The 12,861-nt window shown below is 41.6% G+C and overlaps 1 protein-coding gene across 2 annotated transcripts in view; it reads left to right on the top strand.

Moving 5' to 3' along the window:
* Positions 1–825: 825 nt before the first annotated feature.
* The window catches only part of LOC139556947 (FYVE, RhoGEF and PH domain-containing protein 3-like), a 95,325-nt gene continuing 83,289 nt past the window's right edge, over positions 826–12,861 (top strand). Inside the window, exon 1 of one of the 2 annotated variants that reach the window (XM_071371131.1) lies at positions 826–1,139. In XM_071371131.1, the coding sequence (XP_071227232.1) occupies positions 1,115–1,139 (25 nt within the window). In that variant the 5' untranslated portion in view covers positions 826–1,114. The remainder of the gene's footprint in view (positions 1,140–12,861) is intronic. The other variant, XM_071371130.1, reaches the window with a different exon arrangement.

Raw genomic sequence — 12,861 nt, 5'->3', positions numbered from 1 at the left:
TGGATAAGAGCGTCTGCTAAATGACTTAAATGTAAATGTAAATGTCAGTATTAAAGGTAAAACAATCTGTGTTTTCCAAGGCCTGATCCTGCCACTTTGTTTGGTAGAAGGATGGGGCTGGGTGGGAACTGACAGTCCATGAGAATGACGTCATAGTTTGTTTAAACATATTTTTAAGCACTGTTTACGGACTCAAAAACATAATCATTGGAAATATTTGATTTGGGGTTATAATATGGTAATAGCCTACGGTAATAGGTTCAGGGTTGGGTAGGTTACTTTATAAATGTAATCACGTACTAATTATCTGTCCAAAATTGTAATCAGTAAGGAAACTTTTGGATTACCCAACTCATTAACGTTAGTTTTGAATGACCTTCCCCTTTAGAGGCATTAGAAGCATTTCGCTACACTCGCATTAACATCTGCTAACCATGTGTATGTGACAAATAAAATTTGATTTGATTTGAGAAGAAGACAAAAGGGATCCATCAACCACATTTTGGTGTGTCATCATAGTGTTCTCAGACTTGCTCATGTGGAACAAACTTAAACTTGCACCTTTTTTTTAATGCTGAATTTAATGTAATTGAGGAAAACGTAAACATTTTGGAGGTTACTGTGTAAAATAACGAAGCAAAAGACATGCAATAAACAACAATGTATACGAACATAATAGTCCCATGATTTACTTTATTCTACTGTACTAAATGAATGACCACGGTCGTCGTGACCGCGCGTCAGCGTGAACGCGCAACTCCTTTCTCCAGTGGCGGAGTTGAGCGCACTCAACGCATAGAGAAGAATACTTTTGCTATAAGGAGGACAGAGCCGGGAGGAGTGAATGAATCATTGCTCCAATGCATTAAACGCGCTCATTGGACACCCTCCTATATCCGTGAAAGAAACCCTACATGCCCGTTATGCCCTGCCGCGGAGGCTAGAGATTTTTGCCAAGAGAGAAGGGAAAACGCAGAGGACTCTGAAGTCGGGACACTCCTTCGTTTGAGTTGACTGTAAAACGTTAGTTCGTCTGTGCACTGTTTCCAATCTCCTGTGAGCCTAGCGTCGGAGAGGGGGGATTCAGCCAAGCAGGACAACAACTGTAGGCAAGATGCAGGGGGTTTCAGCAACAACTGGTAAGCCAACGCTTAGGCTACGCATTTTACAGCTCTGAGTTGTTCTGCTTTTTGTTTTGGGGGGTTTTGTCTTGAAGTATCCATTTCTAGTGGCAGTATGGTGCTACAAAGTTAACACAGGGGAGGCTACATGTAGCAAAAACTATCTATTTTATGGTGCAACTTTACGGCGCAAACTTGTCCTTTGTATCGTTTCCCGATACAAGTCTAACGAATGCAGTTTTTGCGGGTGAGAAAGACGAACTTCAACAAACGGATTAACATTATTCGTAGGCCTACATAACAGGATATTTACCTTTCAATTAAATGTCACACACACACATCACTAAAAACTTCAAGGTCCTTGGGGAGAAGAGGGAAAATCGGCACCAAACCCCAAGTGGCAGCAGCTCTGACTTCACTATTGCCCCTGTGCCACGCATTATAAGGCATATGCTTCTCTCAGCCTTTCTCTTAGACACACACACACACACAGCTCAGCTCTCTAGACACGGGTGGATTGGCCATCTGGCAATTCTGGCAGATGCCAGATGGGCTACACCATTTTTTTGTTGGGTGGGCTGGTTGAAATTCACACACAAAAATATATAAAGGTGACATGGCTATACTAATCTATAATGAGCCTTTGGCTGATCATTGGGCAACAGCTGGCACTTACCAAGATGGGTTTTCTGAGCTGAGGTAACGCGAATACACATTCAAAGTCAAATGCGGTATCAGCAAAGAGACCTCCCCCCGACGCGTGATCAGTTCGACAGCCAAGATCATGGATCGTAAAAAACGGAAAGGGTGCCTATAAATGCAGAAAGAGCACATTCTACATTGTCATCTCACTCAAAACGTCCTAATTTTTGTGCGTCTAAAAACCATGATTTGGTCAAACAGTAAAGTGTATTATCCTCATGATCCCTGTAATGAAAGTATCTGCCCTGCCGCTGCGCCTGCGCCCTAGATAGGGCCTGCTGCTGTGATGGGCAAGCCACTCTCATCCCCCCCCCCGATTTTGGTGGCCTGTGCCCGGCTGGAGCTGTCCCCGAAAATGGCCCAGATTAGCCCTCAGAAGAAAAAGCAACTCTGAAGTTAAATTGAGGCCGATATCTCAATAATCAAACGATGTATCCAATGAGATTTGCATATAAAAGTGATGTGTAGCCCTGTACCAAACTCTTTTGATACCATCACCTTTTATGAGAACATTTGACCACTGATACATTGTAACCACCGCATGAGCAACCGTGCCCATGTCCAGAAAATGCATACAACATCATAGGCTACCAAATGTAGGTGATCGTAGAATGACTAGATAGGCTAAGATTCTGTGTTATACAGCGCTTTCAGAAAGTATTCAGACCTCTTCCCTTTTCCCCCATTTTGTTACATTGCAGCCTTATTCTAAAATGGATTAAATATTTTTTCCCCTCATCAATTGACACACAATACCTCATAATGACAAAGCGAAAACAGGTTTTTAGACATTTTATTGCAAATGTTAAAAACAACAACAACAGAAATACCTTATTTAAATAAGTATTCACACCCCTTTGCTATGACACTCCAAATTGATCTCCGAAGCCAGCAACATACCACCCTGCATACCATGGCTGGCTTTCTTCTGAAGCTAAGCAGGGTTGGTCCTGGTCAGTCCCTGGATGGGAGACCAGCTGCTGCTGGAAGTGGTGTTGGAGGGTTAGTAGGAGGCACTCTTTCCTCTGGTCTAAAAAATATCCCAGGGCAGTGATTGGGGACACTGCCCTGTGTAGGGTGCCATCTTTCGGATTGGATGTTAAACGGGTGTCCTGACTCCCTGAGGTCTTTAAAGATCCCATGGCACTTATTGTAAGAGTAGGGGTGTTAACCCTGGTGTTAACCCTGGTGTCCTGGCTAAATTCCAAATCTGGCCCTCAAACCATCATGGTCACCTAATAATCCCCAGTTTACAATTGGCTCATTCATCCCCCTCCTCTCCCCTGTAACTATTCCCCAGGTCGTTGCTGTAAATAAGAACGTGTTCTCAGTCAACGTACCTGGTAAAATAACGGAGAAAAAAAATCCAATATCCTTTGATCATCCTTGATTGGAGTCCACCTGTGGCCAATTCAGTTGTTTGGACATGATTTAGAAATAAAGACTACTGCCTCTATAAGGTCCCACAGTTGACAGTGCATCTCAGAGCAGAAACTATACCATTAAGTCCAAGGAACTGGCTGTAGATCTCTGAGATATTGTGATGAGGCATATATCTGGGGATAGGTATAAAATAATTTCTAGTGTTGAAAGTTTCCAAGAGCACAGTGGTCTCCATCATTGGGAAATTGAAAAAAAATATAGAACTACCCAGACTGCCTTGAGCTGGCCATCCAACCAAACTGAGCAACTGGGCAAAAAGGATGTTGGTCAGGAAGGTGACCAAGAACCTAATGACCAGTCTGACAGAACTACAGAGTTCCTTGGCTAAGAAGAACCTGCCAGAAGGACAACAGTCTCTACAGCACTTCACCAATCTGGGCTTTATGGGAGAGTGGCCAGACAGAAGCCAGTCTTGAGAAAAAGGCGCATGCCTGGAGTTTGCAAAAAGGGTATGTGAAAGACTCTGAGATCATAAGGCAAAATATTCTGTGGTCTGAAGAGATAACAATTCTATGTCTGGAGAAAATTAAGGCACAGCTCATCTCACATTACCTCCTCATCTCCTTACCGTGAAGCATGGTGGTGGCAGCATTATGCTATTGGGATGCTTTTCAGCGACAGGGACTGGGAGACTGGTACGGTTAGAGGGAAGAATGAATGGAGCTAAATACAGGCACATCCTTGATGAGGACCTGCTTCAGAGTGCAAATGACCTTAGACTGGGCCAAAGAGTTACTTTCCAACAGGTCAATGACCCCAAGCATACAGCCAAAGCAACACTTGAATGGCTTCAGAACAAGAATGTGAAAGTCCTTGAGTTGCCCAGCCAAAGCCCAGACTTGAGTCCCATTGAAAATCTGTGGAAAGACTTTAAGATTGCTGTTCACTGCCTCTCCCCATCTAACTTAACAGAGATTGAGAAAATCTGCAAGGAAGAATGGGAGCAAATCCACAAATCCAGATGTGCAAAGCTGATACAGACATACCCAAGATGACTCAAAGCTGTAATCGCCGCCAAAGGTGGTCCTACAAAGTATTGACTCAGGGGTGTGAATATTTATGTGAATACTTATGTAAACGAGAGAGTTCTGTATTTAATTTTCTATAAATTTAAATGTTTTCACTTTGCCATGATGGAGTATTGTGTCACGGCACACTCAGTGATGTGGCTGGTGTGGATAAAATGCCAGGGCCAAATTATTGTCCCGGTCCGCCCCTGCCAAGACATTAATAAGTTCTTTGTTGTAAAGTCCCATCCTCATTTTATCCTATGTATTTTGTCTGATGGTGATTATTAGGCTACAGGGAAGTAGTTGTATTGAATGAAGGGAGGAGGATGTTTGAGATGAGGATGTTTATACTGGGGGACAGGATGTTGAGGGGAGTTATAGACTGAGATATGATAAGTGTGATGAAGACGGTGATCACGAGAGGCCAATAACTGATACTCGTAGAGAGGAGTTGGTTTCTGATGTGAATAGGGGTGATGATAATGATCACAATTAATTATAATAATGATGATCATGATAACGTTCAATGATATGCAGGCTGCTATCTGGTGTGCAGGATGTAATCAGAGGGGAGTCAGAGGCTGAGGCTGATACATGGTCTGTGTATAAAGACTGGTGTTCTAAGGCTCTGCTCCATGTGAATCCCTCATGGTGAGGAATATGATTAGACTGGAGGAGAGTGTCTGCAGACAGAATCTAGGAGAGGATCGCCTGGTCTCAGGATCGCCTGGCCTCAGGAATGAGATGACTAGATAGGAGAGGGAAAGGGAGAGGGAGGGAGTGGGAGAGAGAGTGAGAGTGAGTATGTAAACTCAGCAAAAAAAGAAACGTCCTCTCACTGTCAACTGCGTTTATTTTCAGCAAACTTAACGTGTAAATATTTGTATGAACCAAACAAGATTCAACAACTGAGACATAAACTGAAGTTCCACAGACATGTGACTAACAGATATTGAATAATGTGTCTCTGAACAAAGGGGGGTCAAAATCAAAAGTAACAGTCCATATCTGGTGTGGCAGCTGCATTAAGTACTGCAGTGCATCTCCTCATGGACTGCACCAGATTTGCCAGTTCTTGCAGTGAGATGATACCCTACTCTTCCACCAAGGCACCTGCAAGTTCCCGGACATTTCTGAGGGGAATGGCCCTAGCCCTCACTCTCCGATCCAACAGGTCCCAGATGTGCTCAATGGGATTGAGATCTGGGCTCTTCGATGGCCATGGCAGAACACTGATATTCCTGTCTTGCAGGAAATCACGCACAGAACGAGCAGTATGGCTGGTGGCATTGTCATGCTGGAGGATTATGTCAGGATGAGCCTGCGGGAAAGGTACCACATGAGGGAGGAGGATGTCTTCCCTGTAACACACAGCGTAGAGATTGCCTGCAATGACAACAAACTCAGTCCGATGATGCTGTAACACACCGCACCAGACCATAACGGAACCTCCACCTCCAAATTGATCCCGCTCCAGAGTACAGGCCTCAGTGTAACACTCATTCCTTCAACGATAAACACAAATCCGACCATCACCCCTGGTGAGGCAAAACCGCGACTCGTCACTGAAGATAACTTTTTGCCAGTCCTGTCTGGTCCAGCGACGGTGGGTTTGTGCCCACCGTTGTTGCCGGTGATGTCTGGTGAGGACCTGTCTTACAACAGGCCTACAAGCCCTCAGTCCAGCCTCTCTCAGCCTATTGCAGACAGTCTGAGCACTGATGGAGGGATTGTGCGTTCCTGGTGTAACTCGGGCAGTTGTTGTTGCCAACCTGTACCTGTCCCGCAGGTGTGATGTTCGGATGTACCGATCCTGTGCAGGTGTTGTAACACATGGTCTGCCACTGCGAGGACGATCAGCTGTCCGTCCTGTCTCCCTGTAGCGCTGTCTTAGGCGTCTCACAGTACGGACATTACAGTTTATTGCACTGGCCACATCTGCAGTCCTCATGCCTCCTTGCAGCATGCCTAAGGCACGTTCACACAGATGAGCAGGGACCCTGGGCATATTTCTTTTGGCGTTTTTCAGAGTCAGTAGAAAGGCCTCTTTAGTGTCCTAAGAGTTCATAACTGTGACCTTAATTGCCTACCGTCTGTAAGCTGTTAGTGGCTTAACGACCGTTCCACATGTGCATGTTCATTAATTGTTTATGAGTCATCGAACAAGCATGGGAAACAGTGTTTAACCCTTTACAATGAAGATCTGTGAAGTTATTTGGATTTTTACGAATTATCTTTGAAAAACAGTGTCCTGAAAAAGGGACGTTTCTTTTTTTGCTGAGTTTATGTGTGTGTATGCGCGTGTCAATGTACGTGTGAGACATTTGTTCTCAGTCTATTAACATAGAGTTGTGTTACTTGTGTAGAGAGTTAACTACAGTGGTGTGATCACACAGTTGCCACAGGTACTCAGACAGCCACTGACTTAACAGTTAAAGGCAATGTCCTCTACCTGTTAAGGTCTTTTGCATGGGTTTATTTGAAATATCTTGGTCATTTTGCCTTTAAGCGTGTCACTCATTGGGTCAAAGTGCACTCTAAACCACAAAGAGTTTGAGAACCATAACATAATATTAGAAAACTAAATCTTAGCATAGTCATAGAGATGAAACGATATGCTGTAGGTCTTAGAAAGATATGTGCTAAATGGGAGACAGTCAGAGAGAGATGGATGGAGAGAAAGATGGAGAGAGAGTGATAGTGTTGATTGGGCAATAACAAAGGTTGTTGGGGTGGTGAACTGTAGAGAGTGTGTTTGTTGGTGGTCTCTGGGGAGGGATCAATTGGCTCTCCTCCCGGCTGCCTTCCGCCAGTCTGTCTTCTTTCTCCCACAGTTCTCTCCCTCCTACATATCTCTCTCTCCCTCTCTTAGCCCTCCAGACATTCTCTTTCCCAGACCTCTCTCTTTCAGATCTCCCCTTTCTCTCTCTCCCACACTCTCCTTGTCTTATGCTTAGCAGCTTTCAAATGAAAAAAGATTTTTATGATGTTGGCAGTAGTATTTACTGTAGTGTTTTTGCAGACTGTAGTATACTGTAGTATTCTACAGTATACTACAACATTTTATAGTAAGTATTACACATGATCGAGGATACAAGAGGCAGTGCTGTGTCATGAAGTCATATGTAAATGTCCTTGTTCAGCCCAATAGCGAGCAATAATGAATGACACATTTTCATAAAAAAACTTTACTTTAATAAGTAAATTCATACAAATTCATAGTCCGGACAGACATCTGGTTGTTAGTTATTTTGGTCATGTTGCTACAGACGTTAACTATTTTTGCAGAGTTGCTATGGAAAAAGACTGGTTATCCGTTCGAACAAAAATGGTTGCTATCAAATCAAATCAAATTTTATGGGTCACATACACATGGTTAGCAGATGTTAATGCGAGTGTAGCGAAATGCTTGTGCTTCAAGTTCCGACAGTGCAGTAATATCTAACAAGTAATCGAACAAATTCAAAACGACTACCTTATACACACAAATGTAAAGGAATGAATAAGAATATGTACATATAAATACATGGATGAGCGATGGCCGTGTGGCATAGGCAAGATGCAGTAGATGATATCGAATACAGTATATACACATGAGATGAGTAATGTAGGATATGTAGACATGATTAAATAGCCGATACCGATTAATCGGCCGATTTTTTAAATGTATTTGTAATAATGAGAATTACAACAATACTGAATGAACACTTATTTTATCTTAATATAATACATCAATAAAATCAATTTAGCCTCAAATAAATAATGAAACATGTTCAATTTGGTTAAAATAATGCAAAAACAAAGTGTTGGAGAAGAAAGTAAAAGCGCAATATGTGCCATGTAAGAAAGATAACGTTTAACTTCTTGGAACTATAGGGGGTGCTGTTCCGCATTAGCATATTTGGGTCTCCAAATTAAACTGCCTCGTGCTAAATTCTTGATCGTACAATATGCATATTATTGTTATTATTGGATAGAAAACAGTCTATAGTTTCTATAGGAGTTGAAATTTTGTCTCTGAGTGGTACAGAACAATTTTTACAGCACTTTTCATGACAGGGTTCAGATTTCAGAAATTTTTACCTCTGATCTGGGGTCTGTTTATAAGGCCACAGTGAATGCTATGAAGAAACCGACACTGCCTACGTCTTCCTCTGGGTGTCTGTACGTCATCACGTTTTCAATGAAATCGATGGGACGTTCACAGCCATTATAAATGACCAAAATGTACAGAGACCGCCCTTTCTCAACGTGCGCCTCAAGCGTGAAGGCCATCGGACCTGTCTCGTTCCAAATCGTTTTCTAACCAGCTATATTTCTCCGGTCATGTTTTCAGTCGTTATAGTTGTTAAAAACATCAGAATGTAGTTAATTTTAACCGTTTTATAGCAATTTATATCCGTTTAGTGCGATTCTGAGGAATTTATTTGTCGTGCACTTTCTAGCTTTGGGAACGTTTCGCGGTCTCGGTCGTTGTTAGTGGACATTTCGAAGGACAGAGGACATCTATCGACCAAAAGACGTTTATAACATAGAAAGGATACATTGCCCAAGAATATGATGGAAGATCAGCTCAAAGTAAGCAATATTTAATATGATAAACCGTGTTTCTGTCGAAATATTTTAAACGCATACATCGCCATTTTGTTTTGTATAGCTTCACTTGGCCAACCCTGTATTGAAAAGTAAGGATAATTTTAAAAATGTAAATCAGCGGTTGCATTAAGAACTAATTTGTCTTTCGATTCCTGTCAACCCTGTATTTTTTAGTCAAGTATATGATTAGCTTTTAATTAAACTAGATCACTCTGATAGATGACGTCAGACATATTGAGGCTTGATTTCCTAGTATTTTCATTGTGTAACCACGGTTTTGTATGGCTAAATATGCACCTTTTCGAACAAACTGTATATGTATGTTGTAAAATGATGTTACAGGAGTGTCATCGGAAGAATTCTGAGAAGGTTAGTGAAAAAATTAATATCTTTTGGCGGTGATTACGTTATAGCGCTCTTTGGCTGGAATCGATGCTCTGGTAACGTTTTCACATGTAGTATGCTAACTTATCGATTTATTGTGTTTTCGCTGTAAAACGCTTAGAAAATCTGAAATATTGTCTGGAATCACAAGATCTGGGTCTTTCCATTGCTATGCTTTGTCTATTCTTATGAAATGTTTTATGATGAGTAAATTGGTCATACACGTTGCTCTATCTAGTAATTCTAGTCGATTTGCGATGGTCGGTGCAATTGTAAACTGTGATTTCTACCTGAAATATGCACTTTTTTCTAACAAAAACTATCCTATACCATGAATATGTTATCAGACTGTCATCTGAAGAGGTTTTTTCTTGGTTAGTGGATATCAATATCTTAGTTGAGCCGAATTGGTGATAGCACCTGAAGGAGTAAGAAACTGATGGAGTTAGAATAGTGGTGTATTTTGCTAACGTGTTTAGCTAATAGATTTACATATTTTGTCTTCCCTGTAAAACATTTTAAAAATCTGAAATGGTGGCTTTATTCACAAGATCTGTATCTTTCATCTGGTGTCTTGGACTTGTGATTTAATGATATTTAGATGCTACTATCTACTTCTGAAGCTATGCTATCTATGCTAATCAGTGTGTGGGGGGTGGGGGGTGATCCCGGATCCGGGGTTGAGGTTCTAGAAAGGTTAAGTTCCTTTCTCAGAACATGAGAACATATGAAAGCTGGTGGTTCCTTTTAACATGAGTCTTCAATATTTCCAGGTAAGAAGTTTTAGGTTGTAGTTATTATAGGAATTATAGGACTATTTCTCTCTATACCATTTGTATTTCATTAACCTTTGACTATTGGATGTTCTTATAGGCACTTTAGTATTGCCAGTGTAACAGTATAGCTTCCATCCCTCTCCTCGCTCCTACCTGGGCTTGAACCAGGAACACAACGACAACAGCCACCCTCGAGGCAGCGTTACCCATGCAGAGCAAGGGGAACAACTACTCCAAGTCTCAGAGCGAGTGACGTTTGAAACGCTATTAGCGCGCACCCCGCTAACTAGCTAGCCATTTCACATCGGTTACACCAGCCAAATCTCGGGAGTTGATAGGCTTGAAGCACAGCGAAGAGCTTCTGGCAAAACGCAGGAAAGTGCTGTTTGAATGAATGCTTACGAGCCTGCTGCTGCCTACCACCGCTCAGTCAGACTGCTCTATCAAATCATAGACTTAGTTATATCATAATAACACACAGAAATATGAGCCATAGGTCATTAATATGGTCGAATCCGGAAACTATCATCTCGAAAACAAGACTTTTATTCTTTCAGTGAAATACGGAACCGTTCCGTATTTCATCTAACGGGTGGCATCCATAAGTCTAAATATTCCTGTTACATTGCACAACCTTCAATGTTATGTCATAATTAGGTAAAATTCTGGAAAATTAGGCGGCCCAAACTGTTGCATATACACTGACTCTGCGTGCAATGAACCCAAGAGAAGTGACACAATTTCACCTGGTTAATATTGCCTGCTAACCTGGATTTCTTTTAGCTAAATATGCAGGTTTAAAAATATATACTTCTGTGTATTGATTTTAAGAAAGGCATTGATGTTTTTGGAGCAACGATACGCACCGCATCGATTATATGCAACGCAGGACACGCTAGATAAACTAGTAATATCATCAACCATGTGTAGTTAACTAGTGATTATGATTGATTGATTGTTTTTTATAAGATAAGTTTAATGCTAGCTAGCAGGCCGTCATTGAAAATAAGAATGTGTTCTTAACTGACTTGCCTAGTTAAATAACGATGAAATAAAGGTGTAAAAAATAAAGAAAATGCCAAATCGGTGTCCAAAAATACCGATTTCCGATTGTTATAAAAACTTGAAATCGGCCCTAATTAATCGGCCATTCCGATTAATCGGTCGACCTCTAGTATGCATGAGTGTCTGAGTTGTGTGCCAGTAGTTTAGACAGACAGCTCGGTGCATTCAACATGTCAATACCTCTCATAAATAAAAGTAGTGATGAAGTCAATCTCTCCTCCACTTTTAGCCAGGAGAGATTGACATGCATATTATTAATCATCAACCCTGCCGATGACGCATTGGCCTCAATGCTATGGCAATTCAAGATGGCCTACCTCTACCTCTAATAAATGTTGTTCAAGATTAAAATCTACAAAATAGAGATGTTTCTATGTCATGTACATGTTTAGTATTAGTGGATTGAATACACTTCTTTGCTTAGCTTTACTGCCCAAAGTGTTTCCATTCCTCCTTAACAGTTCCGTTTGATTTATCAATGCGCATCCACTGTCCCACAGCCCAGCCAGGCAATTCATAAACTTAATCTCCCCCGGAAAAAAGTGTCTAGACATTATTTCCCCATGCTACTAGGCTAGCATTTGGTTTGCAACAGTTGGGATTTGTCTAATCATTGCTGCCTGCCTCTCTGACCATGTGCAACAGTGTTGCTGCTAACTAGGCAAGTCAGTTAAGAACAAAATCTTATTTTCAGTGACGCCTAGGAACACTGCCTTGTTTTAGAGGCAGAACGGCAGATCTTTACCTTGTCAGCTCAGGGATTCGATCTTGCAACCTCTACGGTTACTAGTCCAACGCTCTAACCACTAGGCTAACTGCTGCCCCAAACCATCGAGTGAATGAAAGTGACGAGACTGACAGCTTCTTTGAGCCAGCCAAATTCATTTGTCAGGATCATTACAATGGATATATCCAAAGAAATGGCAATAGAAATAATGGCAAAACAAATGAAAATGCACATAGTTTGCTGTCATTTCAACTGTTTGATGTGATTGTGTGTTAGCTTTAGTTGGCTAGCTAGCGAAGGAGAAGTAGCTAACCTCCAAAGCAACCTTTTCTTGCTTAGAACTTTGGATAGCAACCATGCTAATAGAATGGGTGACCAGCTTGTTTCGCTAGAAACTTCAGAATATCAGATCTAACAACTGGCTTTTGCCTGGAATATATCGTCGGGTAGAAGGAGGAACTAAAACCAATTTACTCATTGAAATAACGTTTCTAATGAAAACACGTCGTTCACATTTAAAAAATACGTTATTACTTAACTATTCTAGAGTATACTACAGTTTACTACAGAATTCTATAGTATGTAGTACTGTAGTATTATATAGTAAACTGTAGTATTTTTTCTTGTGGGAAGTTCCTTCCTCCTTTTGATGTGTTGATTGCAGCCCCCTACAGGTTTGAGCCTCCTTAATAGTTCTACTCCTCTGACAAAAGATGACGGAGTCCTTGTCACATTCCCTCTACTGTACAGATGAATCTGTCCCTGTTTGCTCGTCTTTTCTACATGACCACACACACTATTCCACTCTCTGTCTCTCTCTGTCTCTCTCTCTCTCTCTGTCTCTCAACTTTCCCTCTCTCTTTCTCTACCAGGGAAGTGGGTAAATGTGAATGCGGGCGCTGTCTCTGTCTGTTAGTGGGTCAGATCCAGATACAGGATGATGTCCCTGGCACACCAGCCATCCCAGCATGCTTTGCGGCTTATTGCAGCTCACGTTATTTATTATTAACAAAAGTGATTGGCTCCGGCTGTGTTTA

The sequence above is a fragment of the Salvelinus alpinus genome, chromosome 28 (assembly GCF_045679555.1).
Source record: "Salvelinus alpinus chromosome 28, SLU_Salpinus.1, whole genome shotgun sequence".
Lineage (NCBI taxonomy): Eukaryota > Metazoa > Chordata > Actinopteri > Salmoniformes > Salmonidae > Salvelinus > Salvelinus alpinus.
Note: the sequence above shows the minus strand (reverse complement) of the source record. Positions and strands in the feature narration are given on the sequence as shown.